The sequence below is a fragment of the Erythrolamprus reginae genome, chromosome 1 (genome assembly GCF_031021105.1).
Source record: "Erythrolamprus reginae isolate rEryReg1 chromosome 1, rEryReg1.hap1, whole genome shotgun sequence".
In the NCBI taxonomy this organism is placed as follows: Eukaryota; Metazoa; Chordata; class Lepidosauria; order Squamata; family Dipsadidae; genus Erythrolamprus; species Erythrolamprus reginae.
Genome location: NC_091950.1, coordinates 398,653,146 through 398,678,591, shown reverse-complemented (window position 1 = coordinate 398,678,591; position 25,446 = coordinate 398,653,146). Strand labels below are relative to the sequence as shown.

Below are 25,446 nucleotides of genomic sequence, written 5' to 3'. Positions count from 1 at the left end.
AGACATACCCCCAAAGTAAGACACAGTGGGGCTTTTGGGGATAAAAAGAAAGTAAGACACTGCCTTACTTTCGGGGAAACACGGGTAAGTATGTCGTAATTGACTATGTAAATAATCACACCTGGTGAAAGCTTATTAGAATATATAAGATATAAGTTATGAATTATTAATTAAGACTAACATTTGTTTCTCATGCTACATATATATATTTTTTTCTCTCATTTTCTGTAAATTTTATAAGCTATATAGAATTTTTTAAAGTTAGCTATAACCTGGCAAAAGAGAATATACAGTGGTGCCTCAAGATACGAACCCTTCGTCTTACGAACAACTCGAGCTACGAACCCGGGGTTCAGAAAAAATTTGCCTCTTCTTACGAACTTTTTTCGTGTTACGAACACCAAACCCGAACTTCCGGGTTCGGCATTCGGGAGGCTGCTGGGAAGCCCCCCGGCTGTTTTAAAAGGTGACAGACGGGCGGCGGGGCTTCCCAGCAGCCTCCGAACGCCGAACCCGGAAGTTCGGATTTGGCGTTCGGCTTCGGGAGGCTGCTGGGAAGCCGCCCGGCTGTTTTAAAAGGTGACAGCCGGGCTGGGGGGCTTCCCAGCAGCCTCCCAAACCCCGAACTTTTGCCGAACCTCTGGGTTCGGGGTTCGGGAGGCTGCTGGGAAGCCCCACCGCCCGGCTGTCACCTTTTAAAACAGCCTGGGGGCTTCTCGGCGGCCTCCCGAATGCCAAACCCAGAAGTTCGGGTTTGGTGTTCGGCGTTCGGGAGGTCGCTGAGAAGCCCCCAGGCTGTTTTAAAAGGTGACAGCCGGGCGGCAGCGGTTTTTTGCGGTTGGGTTTTTTTTTGGTTGCACGGATTAATTGACTTTACATTGTTTCCTATGGGAAACAATGTTTCGTCTTACGAACCTTTCGTCTTACGAACCTCCCCCTGGAACCAATTAGGTTCGTAAGACGAGGTATGACTGTACATAGTTCAGATCGTTATACAGACTAGCTGTGCACTCGCCCATATTTTATTTTGTGTATTTCTATTGACGTATTGTTTTGTTGAGGGTTTTTTTGTTTTTCTTTGCTTTTGTGAGTATGATTATTGTCTTGGTATTGTCTTATGTATTTATATTTGTAAATTAAAAAATTTAAATAAAAAAGAAAAGAAAAGAAGTGGCAGCAGAAATAAAAAAATCTGAGAATAATTAAATAAGACAAGAGGTATTTACGAAACATACAGAATTAAAGGATATTTGACAGACAATCCATCACAAAGAGTAAAAAGCAACTGAATGACTGAGCAACGTATCATTGTTCTAGGAGGTTTTTTTCCCCCCAACTATGCCTATCGTTCTTCTGAAAACGGTAAGAAATTTCTGATGCAAACACTCACCTATCAGATCTGCCTAAGAACAGCAGATGGAAATTCTTAGCTCACGTCATAAAACCAGATAAAATCCCTTCCTCTTTAAACAAACAACTTTCATCACAGTTAATGCTCTTTATGGAGCTACTGCTCTTATTTCAGAGAAAAACTTTCTCAAATGCAGGCTACGGTTTTTTGTGATCTTTAGATTTTTTTGTATCTAAGCTATCAAAATAATTTAGATAGTGGATCTCAGAAGAGGACATTTTACATCATGAGCCCCCAAACTTGGCAATTTTAAGACTTGTGGACTTGAATTCCCCAGCCAGCCTAGTTGCCAAGTTTGAAGACCTCTGTTTTACATCTTTGGCTTCAGTAGAGGTTTAGCGTATTTTTCGGAGTATAAGATGCACCTTCTTATACACTGAATACAGCCATTTTTGCCCTACCAAAACCCTGCCCCGGATCCCATTTTTCAAAAAAACGGGCCTCGTTTTTGCAAAAATGGGGTGCGCAGAGGGTTGGGGAGGCCTGCAGAGTGCTCCTGGGGGCTGAGGAAAGGCAAAAAACACCACATTTACAAAAAACAGAGGAAAACCAGAATTTTTTGAGCTAAGCAGATAGAAATGATTGTTTTTACCTACTTAACTTTGAAATACTTGAAAGAGAGCAAAACAGAAACAATAATTTTTAAAAAACTGAAGTTACGCAGGTGGAACACCTGACATTGAATTATTTTCATTTATTTCAGGTGAAATGCTAACATTGAATTATTTTTCATCTATTTCAGTTAAAGCCAACAGCCTTGACCATGTGACTAGGAAGTACCATATTTTGGGGACTAAAAGACACACCTTTTTCCTCCCTAAAAGAGGCTGATAATTTGGGTGCGTCTTATACTCTGAATGTAGCTTCCCCCCCCCCCCCAAGTCCTAACTAGCTGCTTACTAGTTAGGGCTGAAAAATATTATTTTACTGAAAGAGCAGTAGATGCTTGGAACAAACTTCCAGCAGACGTGGCTGGCAAATCCACAGTAACTGAACTTAAACGTGCCTGGGATAAACATATATCCATCCTAAGATAAAATACAGGAAATTGTATAAGGGCAGACTAGATGGACCATGAGGTCTCTTTCTGCAAATAATCTTCTATTATTTCTAACTATCTTCCCAGCTCTTACCCTGCAGGCTCTTTCATTGTTTCTCTCTGCAAAGAATGTTTTGTAAGCTCTAAATCTTTGCAGGGTTTTTTCCATTGCTCAACTTGTTCCGAATGTTTCTTTCCAGGTGCTAATAATGTTCCCAGTTCTTACTGGCTTGCAAGCTCTTTCATTGTTACTCTTTCCGAATAAGGTTTTTTTTAAAAGCCCTAACCAGGGGATAAGATAATGTGCTGAAACTGACAAGACTAAGGACGCTAGCCAGATGAATACCTGGTAAGCAGATTCTTTTCCCTATTTTCCTCCCCCAAAACTAAGTTGAGTCTTGTACTCTGAAAAATACGGTATTTTGGAATCAAAATATTTTTATGAAGGGGATTAAGCTGAGCGTGATCTCTTGTTTTATTTTCTATCTGCTGTAAGCTAATAGACTTCCTTAAATGTGGAAAAGAGCAGATGGAGAGCTTCCCTTTTTGCTAAATCAATGACCTAAGAACTCCCACGTCTTCCACAAGAGCAGGCGCCACCTCAGAACATTTGCTTCAGCTATTCATTTTCTTCTAAAATGAACATTTTATTTGCTCAGGGAATCTGCATCTCTCTCTCTCTATCGTATCAGTCAATATCCATTTATTATGCAGCTCTCAGAGGTTTGTTAGCAGGGAATGATGCAGCCTGGAGAGGAAGTGGAAGAGGGTGGGAGAGATAGAAAATAAACAGAGAATATTGAGAGAAAATTGACCACGTAGCGTTGGAGATCTTGATTAAGGAAAAGGAAATTTATCTAGTTGACTGGCTACGTCAAACTTTCAACCTTTTAATAATTCAGAATAATGGTAAGCAGGAACCTGTGATCAGGGGGAAAGGAAGGGTATGAAGTTCTAAAAAAGAAAGCATTTGTATGAAGTTATGAAGTTTTAAAAAAGAAAAGGATTTAGGGGTAGTGATTTCAGACAGTCTCAAAATAAACAGTGCAGTCAGGTGGTAGGGAAAGCAAGTAGAATGCTTGGCTGCATAGCTAGAGGTATAACAAGCAGGAAAAGGGAGATTATGATCCCGCTATATAGACTGCTGGTGAGACCACATTTGGAATACTGTGTTCAGTTCTGGAGACCTCACCTACAAAAAGATATTGACAAAATTGAACGGGTCCAAAGACGGGCTACAAGAATGGTGGAAGGTCTTAAGCATAAAATGTATCAGGAAAGACTTAATGAACTCAATCTGTATAGTCTGGAGGACAGAAGGAAAAGGGGGGGACATGATCGAAACATTTAAATATGTTAAAGGGTTAAATAAGGTCCAGGAGGGAAGTGTTTTTAATAGGAAAGTGAACACAAGAACAAGGGGATACAATCTGAAGTTAGTTGGGGGAAAGATCAAAAGCGACATGAGAAAATATTATTTTACTGAAAGAGTAGTAGATCCTTGGAACAAACTTCCAGCAGACGTGGTTGGTAAATCCACAGTAACTGAATTTAAACATGCCTGGGATAAACATATATCCATCCTAAGATAAAATACAGAAAATAGTATAAGGGCAGACTAGATGGACCATGAGGTCTTTTTCTGCCGTCAGACTTCTATGTTTCTATGTTTCTATTTGAAAATGGAGATTGCCAGAAACGCATGAAGTGTCTATTTTTCCTCCTCCAAGATGGTAGATGCAAGTTCAGTGTAACAAAGAGCAATAAAAATGATGAGGGGCTTGGAGGCTAAAGTTTAGGAAGAATAGATGAAGGTCAAGTTTAGCCTAAGTGAAGATGGAATAACAGATAACACAGGAACAAGCAGAGCTAAAGTCATATTTTTTCTCACAGCTATTCAATGACAAAAGAACTAGACAACTGTTCAGTACAATGTAAAAGGCCAAGGTTTGAATGGGACCATATTTATATTTAGTTTGCATGAGTTTAAAGCGCCGGGGATTAGACGAAATGCAGAGCATGAAAGAACTTTCTGATGGCCTGGCCAAATGTTTATGAATTATCTTGAGAAAACCAGGAGAACCGGGGGAATACCAAGAGGATAAGATTCCCATCTTCCAAAAAAAAAAGAAGAACAAAGGAGAATTTAAGAAATTACAGACCAGGTAGCAGAAAATCAAAATTACCAGACAAGGGCAACAAGAATGATCAAGGAAATAGAGCACCTCCCTTATGAAACTAGGTTGCAACTGATTTCAACCTCTTGGTCTCTTCAGCCTTGAAAGATGGCATTTAAGAGGTGGCTTGATCGAAGTGTATAAAATCATGCATTGGATAGAAAAGGTGGATAGAGGAAAATTCTTTTCTCAATCGCATGATACTAGGACGAGGGGGCACTCCCTAAAGCTCATAGGTAAGAAAGTAAGGACAAATAAAGGGAAATATTTCTTCACCCAGAGGGTCGTTGTTTTATGGAATTCACTTCCAGAAGAGGTCTTGACAGCTGTCAGCCTGGATAGCTTCAAGGCAGGATTAGACAGATTCATGGATGCCAAGTGTATCGGTGGTTATTGAAACGGGTATCCAGGTGCTGCCTCTACGTTGGTTGAAACAGGCAGGATTCCCTTGGGTACCATTTGTTGGGGGTCAAGGGAGAGGGAGGGTTCTGCCTTCTCTTTCTGCTCAAGATCCCCATGTACAATTGGTGGGCCACTGTGTGACACAGAATGCTGGACTCCATGGGCTTTGGCCCGATTCAGCATGGCTCTTATGTTCTTATCTGTACAGGTGAAGCTCACATGACCTGGATCCTACTGTCCATGATTTTATTCCATCAAATATATCTTTCTGCAGTTGCTACTGCAACCACTTCAGGATAACAACAAAGGCAAGGAAAAAAAGAGAGGAATCATATCAATCCCACTACTATTGGAAAATTGAGAAATCTCCTTGACCAATTCTCTAGGTTCAAAGCAATGTTGCAGGACATAGCTTTGTAACTTACCAGCTGGATTTCAACAGCAGTTGCAGGCCTGTGGTTGAGTAGTTGCAGTTTTTCTGCCCTGTACCCAAGCAAAAGACACAAATTTATATAATTTAGGGATTCTGGTCACAGGAATGAGTCCACATCATAGCAAAACCATGTCAACAGAACATCCAACTTACTTTAGTGTCTTACTTACAGCCTGGCCTTAGAACTACAGTAATGAAATAATTCAGGCGTTTGAAAATTGCCATTCCCACATCTGTAATTCATTGGAATTTGCTGGTTTGTAGGTTTTAAAGCTCTCAATGACCCTTTGTTCAGGAATATCCACTTTCTGAAACCAGATTTCAAAAGCTTGTTTTCTTAGGCTTAAATGGTCCCAAAGGGCTGATTTCAAAATCTTGTGTGGCACAATAAAACCATTAATGATCAGTTTCACATTCATGGTTACCAAGATAGGGAGAAGATGCCCAATTAATTTGGTATAAACAGCTGGGTGAAATTTGATCACTTTTATGTAACACAATTATTTAAACCAGTTTATTCATGCCCTCATCACCTCGAGGCTCGACTACTGTAACGCTCTCTACATGGGGCTACCTTTGAAAAGTGTTCGGAAACTTCAGATCATGCAGAATGCAGCTGCGAGAGCAATCATGGGCTTTCCCAAAAATGCCCATGTTACACCAACACTCCGCAGTCTGCATTGGTTGCCGATCAGTTTCCGGTCACAATTCAAAGTGTTGGTCATCACCTAATAAAGCCCTTTATGTCACCGGACCAGGGTATCTACGAAACCGCCTTCTGCCGCACGAATCCCAGCGACCGGTTAGGTACCACAGAGTGGGCCTCCTCCGCGGCCCATCAACAAAACAATGTCGTTTGGCGGGGCCCAGGGGAAAAGCCTTCTCTGTGGCGGCCCCGGCCCTCTGGAACCAACTCCCCCCAGAGATTAGAATTGCCCCCACCCTCCTTGCCTTTCATAAGCTCCTTAAAACCCACCTCTGCCATCAGGCATGGGGGAACTGAGAGATTCTTTCCCCCTAGGCCTTTACAATTCATGTATGGTATGTTTGTACGTATGGATGTTTGGTTTTACAATAAGGGTTTTTTAGTTGTTTTAGTATTGGATATACATGCTGTTTTTTTGTTACTGTTGTTAGCCGCCCCGAGTCTACGGAGAGGGGCAGCATACAAATCCAATCAATCAATCAATCAATCAATCAATAAATTATTAAGTTTTTGTGGGCAACATTTAAGCTAAGTGAAAGCATAGGATGAATTTATAATTACTACTATACTTGTATATGTTTGGGCTTTTTTAAAGGTTAGAAAGGGAGTTCAGGAATTCAAATGATGTTGTAACAACCCAGAATATAGAGATGAAATAGCAGAAGGATGCCTACAGCACTGCTGGAAATGAAGAGCCTAATCAAATATGGGGAAAAAGTCTTTATTACGGTAGGTATATACAATAAAAAGGGGCAACATGTAATTATTTTCCCCATTTTATTGTGTTCATGGATTGCTTTCTAGGAGCCCACTACAAGATGGTTCAATCCCTCTTAGGGGGAGATGGATCAGAAGATCTTCTGATAGGTTGCTCTGAAGATTATTCAAGGAGTCTTTTACAGGAAATCATTCAAATCCACCCTGAGATGAATTCCAAATATGCAGGTCCTACTGAGTTAAGTATAGCCTATAAATGCCCTCCCAGAGCCTCTGTGCGAGCCAAAAATCAGCTGGCCGGCACACACATGCACGTTGGAGCTGAGTTAGGGCAACGGCTCGCGTGCCAGCAGATACGGCTCCGCGTGCCAGCTTTGATACCCATGCCATAGGTTCGCCATCGCTGATCTAGCCTGTATCTGAAGACTTCTAGCAAAGGAGAAGTAATCTTCTCACATACCGTGTTTCCCGAAAAGAAGACACTGTCTTGTATTAATTTTTGCTCAAAAAGTTGTGCTACGTCTTTTTTTCGGGGGGTGCCTTATATTTCTCAAATAAGAGAAATTCACAGGCAGAAAAGCTGACACCCCCAAAGAAAGTGTACCGTACAGTACACTGATTACGGTACGGTACCTGTCAGTATGGCACACACAAACACGAACGACGGCACTTATATGGTACAACAGTATACTCCCGCTATTGCAGCTTCCGGCCACCAGAGGAACTGCAGTCTACGCACTGTAGTGGAGACTGTAATGGCGGTGAGACAGCAGCAGACTGTCTGCTGTACTGGACAGTACAAAGCGATGGAAGGGGCCAGCAAGGGACACCACATTATCACGGTACCGCTATGAACAGCTTTGAATGGTACCGTAAGTTTTTCCACCGTACCGTATGTAAACTTAACTATGCCTTATTTTCAGGGGGGTGCCTTATATTAGCAAATTCTGCAAAACCTCTGACATGCCTTACTTTCGGGGTACGTCTTATTTTCGGGGAAACAGGGTAGCAGCTGAAGTTTAGTCTGAATCTACATTTTTGTAATTTCATTTTAATGGTTCTGGCCATGCTCGCTGGGGCAATACAGAGTAAATTCATTATTGTTTTTTTTCTGTATATTTTAAAAATGTTACTTAAAATATTTTTCTTCACTTACTTCACTGGCCACACCAGTGGTAGATTGTAAATAATTTTGCCACTGGTTCGCATGTGTGGTTGCGTACAACATTTCTACACATGTGGAAGTGTCCCAGATAGGTGAGCAGAGCATCCCGCCACCACTGGTTCTAAGAACTGGTCTGAACTGGGAACAACCAACTGCTTGGCAACACCCACGCAGACTATTTTTTTTAATTAATTAATTGATTTGATTTGATTTGTATGCCGCCCCTCTCCATAGACTCGGGGCGGCTAACAACAGTAGTAAACAGCATATAACAAATCTAATGTTTAAAATAATTAAAAGCCCTTATTTAAAACCAAACATACACACAAACATGCCATACATGAATTGTATAGGCCCGGGGGAGATGTCTCAATTCCCCCATGCCTGACGGCAGAGGTGGGTTTTAAGGAATTTACGAAAGGCAAGGAGGGTGGGGGCAGTTCTAATCTCAGGGGGGAGAGCTGGTTCCAGAGGGTCGCAGCCACCACAGAGAAGGCTCTTCCCCTGGGACCCGCCAGACGACATTGTTTAGTTGACGGGACCCGGAGAAGGCCGACTCTGTGGGACCTAACCAGTCGCTGGGATTCGTGTGGCAGAAGGCGGTCCTGGAGATATTCTGGTCCGATGCCATGAAGGGCTTTAAAGGTCATAACCAACACTTTGAATTGTGACTGGAAACTGATCAGCAACCAATGCAAACTGCGGAGTGTTGGTGTAACATGGGCATATTTGGGAAAGCCCATGATTGCTCTTGCAGCTGCATTCTGCACGATCTGAAGTTTCCGAACACTTTTTAAAGGTAGCCCCATGTAGAGAGCGTTACAGTAGTCAAGCCTTGAGATGATGAGGGCATGAGTGACTGTGAGCAGTGAGTCCCGGTCCAGATAGGGCTGCAACTGGTGCACCAGGCGAACCTGGGCAAACGCCCCCATTGCCACAGCTGAAAGATGTTTCTCCAATGTGAGCTGTGGATCGAGGAGGACGCCCAAGTCCTTTAACTGGGGAGTTGTGTTTCCAAACCTCTCATTACCTAGTCATCTTCTGAACTCAATCTGTTTCTATTCTATACAATGCCAAGACACTGCCAAGCACATGGGGTCTGACTGAGACAACATAGAATGGAAGAGTCATATCCTCTCTTTTGGACCATGTGCTCCTATTATTGCAATCAAAAATACTGTAGCTTTTGCTTTTTTAGCAGCTGCCACACATTGTGATTTCGTCCTCACTATTGTGAGTGCTGCTTCATTTTAGCTGCTCCATTTCAGCCATCACTATATAACAAAAATTGAGTCTGTGCAGGAGACTCCTCCTCCTTAGATCTGTTTTCTGATTTTTAAGTCGCTATTAGATGAAGGTATCAAAACCTGTTTTTATCCATATGAACCTAGACATCTAGATTATCTCTGAAATGCTTCAAGGACCTGTAAACATGACATAACAATTGAAGGAACAATGGTCTTTCTTTCTTTCTTTCTTTCTTTCTTTCTTTCTTTCTTTCTTTCTTTCTTTCTTTCTTTCCTTCCTTCCTCTCTCTCTCTCTCTCTCTCTCTCCCCCTCCCTTTTTTGCTATATCAGCTATCTGGGGGAGGGGGGGAATTATTGACAGAAGCCAATGTTTGCAGCTCAGGCTTGAACTGTGGAACATCTGCAAGAAAATAATCAGAAAGCATCACGGACCCCACAAAAAATTACTTGCCTACCATAAAAGAGTTGCTAAATAATATAAAGCACTATATGCATCTGTCCTCTGGAGGACAGAAGGAAAAGAGGAGACATAATCGAAACATTTAAATATGTTAAAGGGTTAAATAAGGTTCAGGAAGGAAGTGTTTTTAATAGGAAAGTTAACAAAAGAACAAGGGGACACAATCTGAAGTTAGTTGGGGGAAAGATCAAAAGCAACATGAGAAAATATTATTTTACTGAAAGAGTAGTAGATCCTTGGAACAAACTTCCAGCAGACCTGGTTGGTAAATCCACAGTAACTGAATTTAAACATGCCTGGGATAAACATATATTCATCCTAAGATAAAATACAGGAAATAGTATAAGGGCAGACTAGATGGACCATGAGGTCTTTTTCTGCCGTCAGTCTTTTATGTTTCTGTGTTTCTAACCTTCCCCAAACTGATATCCTTCAGACATGTGGATTGCAATGCCCCACATTGCCAGCTAGCAAATAAAAATTATGTAAAAGTATTCATTTTTTTTAAAAGGAAAAAAAATGATATTTTTAAAAGATCTTGTGAGAGCTGGCCTTCCTACAATAATTATATTGTCAATGGGCGCCATCTAGAGTACCAACTACTAATTTATCTCTCTTACAGAACCTGGATGACAGCCCAACATGTATAACTGAGCACTGTAAACACAGATGGAGAATTTGCAGCCTCCAGATGTGATTCTCTCCGTAGATCTTACTATTACTCAGCATTCAAAAAGCAAGCTGAGGCTTCTGGGAATTTTTGTTTTAGCAACACAAGTAGAACCATAGATATCTATCGGTAAACATGAAGGTATAACATGAAATGTTCTTCCATAATCATTGGAATGAATGGAATGGTGTGAATGGAAATGAATGGGAGGGGGGTGATAGATGGAATAGGGTGGGTGGGTGGGATTATAATATGTATGAAATGAATGAATATGATATAAATGAAATTTCAGGCACACCTGACGCTGGAAGGGCAGGAGGTGGGGGGGACACTTATCTCTGGGGTGGCAGAGGGTCAAAACATCCCAGTTTTGCTGGGGAGAGGCAGGTATACAAATCCAATAAATAGATAGATAGATAGATAGATAGATAGATAGATAGATAGATAGATAGATAGATAGATAGATAGATAGATAGATAGATAGATAGATAGATAGAACAAAATGCAAATCGAGAGTTCCCAACTTTCATACTTTCTTTGGATGCCTTTATGCAGGCTCCTCATTTTGCTGGAGAGGTCAGAAGGATAACAAATGGCAATATGTGTGATGATATAATCACACAAATATTACAATTACTACTACTACTACTACTACTACTACTACTACTAATAATAATAATAATAATAATAATAATAATAATAATAATAATTTATTAGATTTGTATGCTGCCCCTCTCCGGCTCACAAGCATCAATATGTCTGGGGCAGGTACTTAACGTAATTCTATTGAATTATATATTATTTTATATTAATGTTGCCACTTTGGTAACATCATAGTTGCCTCCCGACATCATCGGGAGAAAATGATAATTAGGATGATCAAGAACAATTACACAGATCAAGTGAATGCTCAGAAAGACAGTATTGTTTACAATTGGAAAAGTACTATAACAATTCTTAGTTCTCTTCACAGCTTTTTATTACAGTGGTTCTCAACCTTTCTAATGCCGCAACCCCTTCCTCATAAGTCTAGTGCCAATTCTCTCAACATAGCATGAAACAATAAGCATTAAGTTTATTGGCAGGAAGGTCAGAGGGACACCACCCTCCCCCCCGGTGTAAACATCTGATTGGTTGGATTGTAAAAATATGTTCCAAGGTGCCAGAATAGAAGCTTTAGTTCCTAACACCATGGGAAATTTGTCTTTTCCCATGGTATTATTAGGTGACCCCTGTGAAATGGTCTTTCGACCCCCAAAGGGGTCCCGGCCCCCCAGATTGAGAACCACTGTGTTGTATTATTTTTAGGCCCAAACAATTAAAATCAAACTAAATTGACTACGACTATCCCTCTCCAAATTAACCATTTGCTAGGCAACTGCTCAAAAGTTATGATAAACTCCCCGAAAGGTACTTAACAACCCAGATGTGAAGTTCCAATGTCCATAATAACATTATGGACACTCAGCAACCCTCCTACATTGACAGCTATTTGCAATGTCCTTGCATCCTGTGACTGCATTTTATAACTCCCTCCCCCACCCTGAGACTTCTATTTTCCATCAGAAAATGCCTATTTCAAACAATAGTTTGTTTAAGGATTGTGTCTTAATCATAGCCAGGAAGCCCTATCACTTAATGACCACTGCAAACATGTGGCAAAATCTGGCTGGTCACATGATGACTTGTTAATGACCAGGTTCAATTAATGCAGGTTCAATTATGGTAATAAATCAAGGGCTACCTATTTTTTGAAGGATTTATGACAGAAACCACTGATAAATGTTGGCACTAGCAACTACGTCAAATACATATGGATAAAACTTCAGGAAAATCAACACCACCTATAGGCTTAAACCACAGGCCGCAAAACATGGAAGCCCCAGCTCTAACGCTGGCCCTCCACACTCTTCTTACTCCTTTTTTCTTGCTCTATTTTTCTATCCTTCCTCCTCTTGTATTTCTTTCCCTTCTTTCTAAATCCCTTTCCCTTTCTTCCTTTCTCCTTCCCCACTCACGTATGCTATATAAGTAAAATATAATTGCTAGAATGTACATTATATATATTCCCTTTACTTTTCTGTACCCTGTTTTTAATGTATATATCCAATAAACATATATATTTTTAAAAATAGACTACTTTAAAGGATTTAGGAATAGAAAACTCAATCTGTATAGTCTGGAGGACAGAAGGAAAAGGGGGGGACATGATCGAAACATTTAAATATATTAAAGGGTTAAATAAGGTCCAGGAGGGAAGTGTTTTTAATAGGAAAGTGAACACAAGAACAAGGGGACACAATCTGAAGTTAGTTGGGGGGAAAGATCAAAAGCAACATGAGAAAATATTATTTTACTGAAAGAGCAGTAGATCCTTGGATCAAACTTCCAGCAGACGTGGTAGATAAATCCACAGTAACTGAATTTAAACATGCCTGGGATAAACATATATCCATCCTAAGATAAAATACAGAAAATAGTATAAGGGCAGACTAGATGGACCATGAGGTCTTTTTCTGCCGTCAGACTTCTACGTTTCTATGTTTCTAAACAAATCTGTGAGAGGATTATTATATATATTGAAGGGAGTTTTGCAGAGAGAAGTGCCAAGGAAAAGTTTCCAGACATACAGTCTAAACCAGGGGTGTCAAACTCAAGGCCCATGAACCGCATTAGGCCCACGGGGTGCTTAGATCTGGCCCGTAGGGGCCTCCCGAGCTCTGTTTGCGTTGGCAGGTAACTGGAGCAGGCCATCAAGTGAAATGAAGCTGGCCATGCTCCCTGCCTCTCCCAAGGTCAAACATAACCCCAATGTGTCCCTCAACGAAATCGAGTTTGACACCCCTGGTCAGTGTTCCCTCTAATTTTTTGGGGGGGGTGGGCGGAAAAGTATAGTGTCTGAGCGGCAGTCCCTTTGGGACTGGGCAGCACAGAAATAAACAATAAATAAATAAATGAATGAATGAATGAATGAATGAATGAATGAATGAATGAATGAACGAACGAACGAACTAACTAACTAACTAACTAACTAACTAACTAACAAACAAACAAACAAAAAACCCACCCTGTTTTGCCTCAGAGAATTTCAAAATAAAATACTGTACTGTGTTTCTATAACAGTGAGCTCATAATAGGGCAACTCTATCAATATCAAAATGCCACTTAAATAGTTGAGCTAGTTTCAAACTAGATTTTGATTTTCTTTCTCTCTTCCTTACTCCCATTCTTTTTCTTTCTCTTTTCCTTCCTCTCTTTTTTCTATCTGTTTCTCTCTCTTCCTCTCTTCCTCTCTCTCTCCTTCCCTCTCACTCTTTCCCTCTCGGCTTCTGGGCAGGTTTGGAAAACTCTGAGTTGATGATGATTTTTAAGAGAGCGATTGCTCACTGCTCAGCTTAGAGGGAACTATGCCCCTAGTCTAAATGTTTACCTGGTATTTCCACTACTTGTCTAAGTAGTGCGATAACATATTCCTCGGCTTTTACATTATAAATTTCTGAATGTTTATTCATTTAATTAAAGAAAGGCTGTTGGGCATGTAGTGCTCTTGCTAGTCACCAGAAGATAGATATTCCTGATAATGTGAAGATTGCCAACATTTCCCAATGCACATTCTCTTAAAGGAGAAATGTTCTTTGTTATACACGCAAAGATAGATAACCCCAGTCCTTCTCTCTATTGCTAATCCGTAATATTAATTTAAACCAATCAATTTTGTTTACAGCCAGAAGGCCCAAAAGCAAGTTGCAAACATAAATTAAACTTGACATTGGATAAAAGTTTAATAAGTGAAATATTTAATAAACATTACATAGTAGACTTAAAACCTCAGCTCTCTTGTTAAGTACTTAGTCCTCGACTTACAATTCGTTTAATGACCGTTCAAAGTTACAACAGCACTGAAAAATGTGACCTGGTGACCATTTTTGATAGTTATGATCTCTGCAGCATCCCCATGATCATGTGATCAAAATTCAGATGCTTGGCAAGTGGTTTATATTTATGATCTTTGCTATATCCAAGATCGTGTAATCAGTTTTTATGACCTTCTGACAAGCAAAACCAAAGGGGAAGACAGATTCACTTAACAACCAAGTTACAACTGCAATGAATCACTTAAATTCACTGTGGCAAGATGTTGTGGTTAGCTCTGGCCCTGCTCTTGCCCCAAGGACTGTGGATGTGGGGGAGACATCCACATGCTGCAGGCCTGTTTTGCTCCCGGTGGAATCTGCTGATGAAGGCCCCTCTGACCAAGAAGACATGAGTGACCAGGGAGGAAGAGAGTGTGGCAGACAGCTCAGAAGGAGATCAATTATCTAGCTCCTCCTTGGATTCAGAACAAGAGTTAATGATACAGCCACGCATGCGGAGAGCGATGCAAAGGCAACAACAACTGAGAGATTATTATCAAAGAAAATGAGGCCACCTGTGGTTGGGTGGGGCTGTGGTAATTAGTGAGGCTGCTATAAATAGCAGCCTGTGGGTTTGGCCATTGTTGTGTTTGATCTGTTTGTCTGATCCTTGTGTTTCGTGACTGCTTTACTGACTTTGACTTTTTGTGTGCTGATTTTTCCCTGCTTTGAAACTAAACCAGAGCAAAGTGTGTTTCACTTTGTGAAAGAAGAAGGACTGTGAATTGCCTGACAGCTGCAAGCTAAGTATCACAGAACTGATAAGGGACTTGTACAAATTACCAGTTTGTTTGGAGACGAGTGCTCTTTGCTATACCAAAAGAGGGCTTGGTTTAAGTGAATTTTCATTATAAAGAACATTGTTTTGAATTTTCAAATGTGTATCTGTCTGAAATTTGTACCTGTGAATTTTTGGGAGGATTCTACCAGAGAGCCGACAGAACACAAGAAAAGTTGTAAAATGGGAGAAAACTAACTTAACAAATGTCTCACTTAACAACAGAAATTTTGGGCTCAATTGTGGTCATACATCAAGGAGTACCTGTAATTTAATAAATATTTCCATTGCTAAGTGATGAAGTCATAAAGTGTGACTGCTTCACTTAGAGATGACAATCCTATCATTAACACAATCTTGACAAATTGATTTTAGGTTCCTTCATAACAAGTCCTTTTAGATACATCAATTATTACTTTGGCCACAGTTAACAAATAAGGACTTATACTGTCTCATATTTCAAAGTATTGAGTATTTACTGAGGCTCCTTGAATTTAATCTTAAACTCACTTTTGTATGATTAAATACTGTTTTACTTCAAATACAGTAAAGTATTACTTGGGATTTCTCACAAATAAGTAACTTATCACATTTATATGGCTGCCTATTTCACACAGTGATTTTATGTGGGCAGCATACAATAACATCTACTATTAAATATACTACATAGCTAACGAAAACAGCAAACATGGATAAAAGCAAAATCACAAGTGGAGGAATATCACACATATTACAGCTGACTTTCTTGGTCCCTAACACCAGAGGATCTCCTGATCTGAGCTGAAAGTATTTTTATGAAAACTAATAATTCAACAATATTATTATGAATAGTTGTGATATATGTAATCCAAAGCAAACATTTCTAATCCATTGTTGCACGGTGTAATTTTAAACTTACTTTGTTAGCTTGTGATTTTTCACTGCTAAGAGGAAATCTCTTACAATCTCAGGACTCTGGAACTTACATGGTGTCTTTGAGATGTATTTCAGTGTCTGGAAGGGCAGAAAAAGAAATTTTCCATATTATTCCCACTGCAATGGAGCAGGGGGGGAGAGAGATTTCTTTTTTTCCTAGTTTCAAATACTGCAAATAACATTATTACTGTGGAAGGTAAAGTCAAAATGTTTTGCTTTGTGGTTCGTTTTGCAGCAAGAGCAACGAGCTTGCCAAAGCTGCTATTTATTTCTTTATAATCATGTTGCTATATTTTAAACGTTTTGCAAACAGATTTTAATAGTGTGATTTGATTGGGGGTGGGAAGGTGGAAGGAGGCTCCATTGTCTCCTGCTTTTTAAAAAAAAGTCCTAATAATAATTGGGTGAAATTCCATAGAAAAGTTTTTAACCACATTTGGAACACAGGCAATCCAGTTTTAGGATGGCAAAATAATCCCTCATCTGATAATGCATATCACTGAAGCTGGATGAAATATACTGCTCAAAAAAATAAAGGGAACACTCAAATAACACATCCTAAATCTGAATGAATGAAATATTCTCATTGAATATTTCATTTGCACAACTATTCCATTTGCACAACAGCATGTGAAATTGATCATCAGTCAGTGTTGCTTTCGAAGTGGACAGTTTGATTTCACAGAAGTTTGATTTACTTGAAGTTATATTCTGTTTTTTAAGTGTTCCCTTTATTTTTTTGAGCAGTGTATAAAAAGGACAAGCAAAATTATCACAGAATATGATACTAAGGCTTAGGAAATGAAATATTGTGATGGACGGATGTAATAGAAGATTATCCATCACAGAATCAGTCAATATTTAGACTGGATTTGATATTTTTATCCACTTATTATGTCATTACAGGTAGCCCTTGTCTTATAACCATTCATTGAATCACCGTTCAAAGTTACAAAGGCTCTGAAAAAAGTGACTACAGCATCCCAACGGTCATGTAATTAAAATGTGGATGCTTGACAACTGTATTTATGATAGTTCCAATGTCCCGGGGTCATGTCGAAACCATTTGCAACCTTCTGAGAAGCGAAGGGGAAGCCAGATTCATTTAACAACTGCAGTGAGTTACTGAACAACTGTGGCAGGGAAGGTCTTAAAAGGAAAGTTCTCAGTTAACAACAGAAATGTTGGGCTCAATTGTGGTCATAAGTCGAGGATTACCTGTATTATTATTATTATTGTTGTTGTTATTATTTATTTATTTTATTCAATTTTTTCTATGCTACCCTTCTCCTTAGACTTATTATTATTATTATTATTATTATTATTATTATTATTATTATTATTATTATTTCAACAATACAACACAGCAAATGAGATCACTATGCTGGATTTCATATTTCATCACCAGTCGGGTGCTTCTTAAGCACTTAGGACTGCAAAATGTAGCGGCGAATTATGTTTGCCGATCCCAGTAAAGCGGCCTTTTGCAATTGACAGGTAGAGATTTTGTCAATTCTGATGGTTTTCAAATCTCTACTGAGATCCTTTGGCACTGCACCCAGCGTGCCAAGGACCACTGGGACCACTTTCACTGGCTTATGCCAGAGTCGTTGCAGCTCGATTTTCAGATCTTCGTATTTTGCAAATTTCTCTAGCTGCTTCTCCTCAATTCTGCTGTCTCCTGGCCTTCAATCTTCTCCAAGAACTGGCCATGCAATGCTTTGTTCCGCCAACTGTCCATCCGACATTGTGTTACAGTTTTCCTGTACTAATCATTGGTTTGCTTCACCTTGAGAAGCTTCCTATTGTTGACCTCTATCAATGCTGACTCTTTGCTCTCCTTCACATAGTCAGCTAATGCATGCTTCTCTTCTTCCATTATTATTATTATTATTATTATTATTATTATTATTATGTCAATACAACACAGCAAACGAGATCACTAAGTTCGATTTTGTATTTCATCACCAGTCGGGTGCTTTCCAAGCATCTAGGACTGCATATTATCATTATTATTATTATTATTATTATTATTATTATTATTATTATTATTATGCTAGCTATTCCAGTACTATTATAGAGATATTTTACTTTTAAAAATATGAAAATTATTTCACCAATATATCACTGTTTTCTGGGAAATATTTTATTTATATATCCCTTTTATTTAATAAAAAAAAATAATGCAAGGCAGTGAACGTATCCACCATGTCTTCCACCTCCTATTTTCCTCAGAATAAAAACCCTGTGAGGTAAGTTATGCGGAGAGTGTTAATGGGCCAAAATAATCCACCTGGCTTTCATGTTGTATAAGAACAGGAAAACATGAATTGTGCTACTTCTTTGAATTTTTCTTTTAGTAGATAGCAGGATTACAAAATATTCCTGTTCATGGAAGTAGGGAAGTGGGATGGAGAAGGAAAATGCAATAAAACAAGAGATTTTTCCTCATGTCTTTACCTACTTCAGTGGTAGGATTCTTTTTTTTAATTACCAGTTCTGTGCGTGTTGTTCAGTGGGCGTGGCTTGGTGGCAGGGGAAGGATACTGTAATATACATACATCCCAGCGGCCGGTCAGGTCTCACAGAGTCAGCCTTCTCCAGGTCCCATCAGCCAACAATGCCAGCTGGTGGGTCCTAGGGGAAGAGCCTTCTCTGTGGGAGCCCCGGCCCTCTGGAATCAGCTCTCCCCCATCCTCCTGGCCTTTCCCAAAGCCCTAAAAACTCACCTTTGCTGGCAGGCCTGGGGCCATTGAGCACTAGCATCTTGCTCTGGTCGATGATATGAATGTAAGATTGTGGTTAGAATGAATATGAATGCATGTTTTTAAATAATCTGGGGTCTTAGTATTTGTTTTATGTTTGGGTTTCACTCTGCTGTATTTTGTATTTTATCCCTGTTTTTGTAAGCTGCCCTGAGTCTACGAAGAAGGGCGGCTTAGATTAGATTGGATTAGATTTATTAGATTTGTATGCCGCCACTCTCCGGAGACTCAGAGCAGCTCACAACAGCAAAACACAGTACAAATCCAATGATTTTTTTAAAAAAAAACAGTTAAAACCCTTAATATAAAAAACAGTCATACATCCCAGACAAACCAAACATAAAATGGAATGGCCCGGGGGAATCAAGTTTTAAGGAGTTTGCGAAAGGCAAGGAAGGTGGGCGCAGTCCTGATCTCTGGGGGGAGTTGATTCCAGAGGGTTGGGGCCTCCACAGAGAAGGCTCTTCCCCTGGGTCCTGCCAGACAACATTGTTTCGTCGACAGGACCCGGAGAAGGCCGACTCTGTGGGACCTAATCGGTCGCTGGGATTTGTAGAAATACGAATTTCATAGAAATCCAAACAATCAATCAAACAAACAAACAAATAAAATCTTCAATCCCTCCCCATTGCAGGAGAAGGATACTGCAAAATCCCCATTTCCTCCTGATCAGCTGGGGCTCGGGAGGCAGAGAAAATGGAGGCGGGGCCAGTCAGAGGTGGTATTTACTGGTTCTCCGAACTACTCCAAATTTCCACTACCGGTTCTCCAGAACTGGTCAGAACCGGCTGAATCCTACCTCTGACGTACTTACTTCATATGTGATTGTGTTCAGATTCTGCTGGCCAACACTCTGCTTGCTTTTCCCAGGCTCTTTACACTGCTGCTTCAGATCGGTCAACAATTTGTAGACCTGGGAAGGAGGGAACAGCTTTAAACATCTCCAGAATGTTGCAGTAACGTGCAGCAGAAGACCACTTTAAAGTAGCAATGTGGTAAAAGGCCATCTTGAGGACTCATGCCTGAAATATTTTTTATTCATATATTAAATTTGTACACTACCCCTCTCACCTGAGAGGCTTGCATTAAAAATGCTCGATGTTGCATACTCCTACCGATCTCGCATTCTAAAAAGGCCTTAAGTAAGTGGCTCTTTCCCCAAATATTGGGCTAAACTGAACTTGCAACCCAATAGAGTAGAACCTCTGAAAACAATCATAATTCATTCCACTTCAGATCGTGCAGAACACAGCCGCGAGAGCCATCGTGGGGCTTCCAAGATTCGCCCACATTTCTTCAACACTTGCATTGGCTGCCGATCGGTTTCCGGTCACAATTCAAAGTGTTGGTCATGACCTTTAAAGCCCTACATGGCATTTGACCAGAGTACCTCCGGAACCGCCTGCTACCACATAAATCCCAGCGACCGATAAGGTCCCATAGAGTTGGCCTTCTCCGGGTCCCGTCAACTAAACAATGTTGTTTGGCGGGCCCCAGGGGAAGAGCCTTCTCTGTGGCGGCCCCGGCCCTCTGGAACCAACTCCCCCCGGAGATTAGAACTGCCCCCACCCTCCTTGTCTTTCGTAAACTACTCAAGACTCACTTATACCGCCAGGCATGGGGGAGTTGAGACACCTTTCCCCCAGGCTTTTTTATACTTTGTTTTATGTTTGGTATGAATGTGCTGTTTGTTTTTTTAAATAATGATAGGGTTTTATATGTTTTTTAATATTAGATTTGTTCCACTACTATATTGTTTTTATTACTGTTGTGAGCCGCCCCGAGTCTTCGGAGAGGGGCGGCATACAAATCTAATAAATAATAATAATAATAATAATAATAATAATAATAATAATAATAATAATAACTTTGATCACAACCTGATTTGGCTGTGACCCGAACCTTACAGAAAATGGCACAGAAGGGGAAATTGGCTTGGGGGGGAAGGAATTGTGAATTTTTTGGTCGGAACCCAATTTGTTTGTGGTCAGAAGCGTTTGTGAGCAGAGGTTCTACTGTATATGTGGATGCACAGATTTGTTTTTCTGGGGCCTGGAGTTATTTTTATGCAGGTTTTGTGGTTATTTTATGTTTTATTATGTCCCTGTGAGTCACTCACTTACCCAAGGTATCAGCCTTGCCAGGTACTCAAGGCAAGATGCAAGTCCAGAAGTTCAAGTTATAACTTTATGGCAAAATTACATTAACAGAATCTTGCAAGTCTGAAAGAATATATCTTCCCCCTCATCTTTAATAATCCAAGAAATCCAATAGGGTCGTTTATGAGATGTATGAGATATATATGAGATATATTTCGTGTTGTGGTTAGCTCTGGCCCAGCTCCTGCCCCAAGGACTGTGGATGTGGGGGAGACATCCACATGCTGCAGGCCTGTTTTGCCCCCGGTGGAATCTGCTGATGAAGGCTCCTCTGACATAAGTGACAGGGAGGAGGAGAGTGTGGCAGACAGCTCAGAAGGAGATCAATTCTCCATCTCTTTCTTGGATTCAGAACAAGAGTTAATGATACAGCCACCCATGCAGAGAGCGATGCATAGGCAACAACAACTGAGAGATTATTATCAAATAAAATGAGGCCACCTGTGGTTGGGTGGGGCTGTGGTAATTAGTGAGGCTGCTATAAATAGCAGCCTGTGGGTTTGGCCATTGTGGAGGATTATCTGATTGTTGTGTTTCGTGACTGCTTTACTGACTTTGACTTTTGTGTGCTGATTTTTCCCCGCTTTGAAACTAAACCAGAGCAAAGTGTGTTTCACTTTATGAAAGAAGAAAGACTGTGCATTGCCTCACAGCTGCAAGCTAAGTATCACAGAACTGATAAGGGACTTGTACAAATTACCAGTTTGCTTGGAGACAAGTGCTCTTTGCTATACCAAAAGAGGGCTTAGTTTAAGTGAATTTTCATTATAAAGAACATTGTTTTGAATTTTCAAACGTGTGTGTGTCTGAAATTTGTACCTGTGTATTTTTGGGAGGAGTCTACCAGAGAGCCCGACAGAACAATTTCGTAGCATATGGCATGTCCTCATTGCTCCTGCTGCCTCTTATTTGACAGTTATCTAGCTTGGGACTCTTCCTCCTGTCCCTCAAAATCATTCCTACATACTATTACATGGTGTCATTGTATATAAGTTGGACAGCGATATAAGTTTTTTTCGTATAAATTAAATACCTGGAAAAAAAGTATTAGGAGACACTGGAAAATCCTTTCCAATAAGCCAGTTAGTTTCCAAATATTTAAACTCAAATTACCCCAGTGAAATCCTGTTTTAAGTACAGTCACTATAAATCAGTTAAATGCATCCTCAAGAAAATGGGCAGAAAAACTACAAAAAAAAAGAAGCCTCCAAGAATGTATTAAGCTCAAGATTTTCTTTCAGTAGTATAACTGGAGCTTGCACATTACTGCACTCTGTGGCTAATATTCTTAAGCATTCTTGATTTCAGCTAATTTGAAGGAGTTTTTTTGTTATCACTATTAAACAAAGGAAATTAGCAACCTTTTGCAGACCTGTAATTCATCTGGCACAATCTAGCAACCCTCCATTATGGCTACATTTTAAATTATGGCCACTCTCTTTTATGGCTACCCTTTTAAATCAATTATTTATTACTAGAACGGATATTTTAGGACATAAATACAACATTTTATTTGCAGAATCTACTTTCATTCAACAGTAGGGTTCCCAAGGTGCCTTATAATTCCCATTATGTAACAGTAACTCTATAATTTCCTTATTTATTTATTTATTTATTCATTCATTCCTTCATTCATTCATTAAATTTGTATGCCGCCCCTCTCCGTAGACTTGGGGCGGCTCACAACAGTAATAGAAAAACAATGTACAATACAAATCTAATAATTAAAACTAAAAACCCATAATTTAAAAAATATGCACACAACATACCATACATAAACAATATAGGCCTGGGGAAGTTATCTCAGTTCCCCCACGCCTGACGGCAGAGGTGGGTTTTAAGGAGTTTACAAAAGGCAAGGAGGGTGGGGGCAGTTCTAATCTCAGGGGGGAGCTGGTTCCAGAGGGTCGGGGCTGCTACAGAGAAGGCTCTCCCCCTGGGACCCGTCAAACGACATTGTTTAGTCGATGGAACCCAGAAAAGGCCAACTCTGTGGGACCTAATTGGTCACTGGGATTTGTGCGGCAGAAGGCGGTCCTGGAGATATTCTGGTCCAATGCCATGAAGGGCTTTATAGGTCATAACCAACACTTTGAATTGTGACCGGAAATTGATCGGCAACCAATGCAGACTGCGGATTGTTGGTGTAACATGGGCATACCTTGGGAAGCCCATGATTGCTCTCGCAGCTGCATTTTGCACGATCTGAAGTTTCCGAACACTTTTCAAAGGTAGCCCCATGTAGAGAGCGTTACAGTAATCGAATCTTGAGGTGATGAGGGCATGAGTGACTGTGAGCAGTGAGTCCCGATACAGATAGGGCTGCAACTGGTGCACCAGGCAAACCTGGGCAAACGCCCCCCTCGCCGCATCTGAAAGATGGTTCTCTAATGTGAGCTGTGGATCGAGGAGGACGCCCAAGTTGTGCACTCTCTCTGAGGGGGTCAATAATCCCCCCCCCAGGGTTATGGATGGAGAGATGGAATTGTCCCTGGGAGGCAAAACCCACAGCCACTCCGTCTTATCAGGGTTGAGTTTGAGTCTGTTGACACCCATCCAGGCCCTAACAGCCTCCAGGCACCAGCACATCACCTCCACTGCTTCGTTGACTGGACATGGGGTGGAGATGTACATCTGGTGTAATTATTAAACACAAGGCAGAGAGCGATGCCAGTCTTTTAAGAAGGAAATAAATGAGGAGATACCAATTAAGGAAATAAATGAACAAACAGAAAGGATTGTCCAGTCTAGAACACTTACAAGCATAGTTCCCTCTAAGCTGAGCAGTGAGCAATCGCTCACTTAAAAATCATCATCAACTCAGAGTTTTCCAAACCTGCCCAGAAGCCGACAGGGAAAGAGTGAGGGGGGAAAGAGAGAGAGAGGAAGAAAGGAAGAGAGAGAAACAGATAGAAAAAAGAGAGGAAGGAAAAGAGAAAGAAAAAGAATGGGAGTAAGGAAGAGAGAAAGAAAATCAAAATCTAGTTTGAAACTAGCTCAACTATTTAAGTGGCATTTTGATATTGATAGAGTTGCCCTATTATGAGCTCACTGTTATAGACACACAGTACAGTATTTTATTTTGAAATTCTGAGGCAAAACAGGGTGGGTTTTTTATTTATTTGTTTGTTTGTTTGTTTGTTTATTTATTTATTTATTATTTCTGTGCCGCCCAGTCCCGAAAGGACTGCCGCTCAGACACTATACTTTTCCGCCCACCCCCCAAAAAAATTAGAGGGAACACTGCTTACAAGGCTAACCTAGATTACATCGTGAAGGAGGTGGTGTCCTCCTGCCCTCAGCCTCAGATAATGGTGGGGGGGGGGCATAGAACAAGTTCACTTCTAGAAAAAAAATCTTCCCTAAATTGAATGCCATCCTGATCTACTGAATTACAATACTGTCATAAAAACAAAATTCACCTTATATGACATTTCAGAACACTACAAATCACATTACCTCATAATTGCTGAGAAGGGCTGCGTTTCCATCTTTCCTATGGGGAAACAAAATCCAAAGAGATGGTAAGTACAATGATATTTTAACAGGATAAGTATGGAGAAGCCGCTTTCAAAATCCATCACTTTTTTTTCTAAAAGTTGAAAGGAATATGGGGGCACAGAATTAAGCTTAATTTGAGGAAGGATTTTTACTTATAAATCGGTTTTAAAACTGCACTTAACCTGGTAGTAAGAATACGTGTACCCTAATTTGCAAAGATCATTGAAACCAAATCTGTTTACAAGAGTTTGCCAGAGACCTGCTCTTGTTTTCTATTGAACTGCATTGCAATTAAGAGCAAATAAACTCATATTATTTTCAGAAAATGAGTTTTTAAAAAAATCAAGATTCTTTTACTTTTTTAAAAATTGACATTCACTTATCACAAATTAGCTATACATCCTCGGACAATGAGTACAGCTGGATAGCAGAAAATATCATTAGCATTTACAACGGAAGACTAGCATTTACAACAATGACACTGTATTCAGGTCCCCTGTTGCAACATACTTAAAAAATACAATGCATTGTCAAGCACAGCCGACTGTTTGAATAGAACCACCACACTCATCACTTTTAAACAAGTTCAACAACTTTTCCACAAACTTCCATAGGCTCTAATGTTGTCTTTACAATGTACTGGTTGAGTGGACGAGAAAAGGGAGCCCCTTCTGAAAATATGCTGAGTTCGAGTTCTCATTGCATTGTGCGGATACAAGAAAAGCTACAGCAACTATGTTCATACACACACGAACACAATCATTTCACGAAAAGTGTTTTTTGTTGTTGTTGACGGACGTATATTCTCTTTTGTTGGTGGAGTTATTTAATTCTTTTGAAGCTCTTTGCATTCCATATGCATCTGGAGAAATCTGAGTCCCCGTGCACAGCAACTATTGTAAGAAAAAATAATCAAAAAGGGCGACAGATCCACAGAGAATTATTCTCCATGGATGCAAAGCATGGGAGATGAGCAAACTGTACAA

The 25,446-nt window shown here is 40.2% G+C and overlaps 2 protein-coding genes across 2 annotated transcripts in view; both read right to left on the bottom strand.

Moving 5' to 3' along the window:
* Positions 1 to 25,446, bottom strand: part of SUMF2 (sulfatase modifying factor 2) — a 323,736-nt gene that overhangs the window by 97,080 nt on the left and 201,210 nt on the right. The window lies entirely within an intron of this gene.
* Positions 1 to 25,446, bottom strand: part of CRCP (CGRP receptor component) — a 43,017-nt gene that overhangs the window by 13,654 nt on the left and 3,917 nt on the right. Inside the window, exons 2-5 of the mRNA XM_070735139.1 lie at positions 24,419 to 24,455; positions 19,615 to 19,713; positions 16,019 to 16,113; positions 5,455 to 5,512 (exon numbers count right to left, since the gene is read on the bottom strand). Coding sequence (XP_070591240.1) covers positions 5,455 to 5,512; positions 16,019 to 16,113; positions 19,615 to 19,713; positions 24,419 to 24,455 — 289 coding nt within the window. The remainder of the gene's footprint in view (positions 1 to 5,454; positions 5,513 to 16,018; positions 16,114 to 19,614; positions 19,714 to 24,418; positions 24,456 to 25,446) is intronic.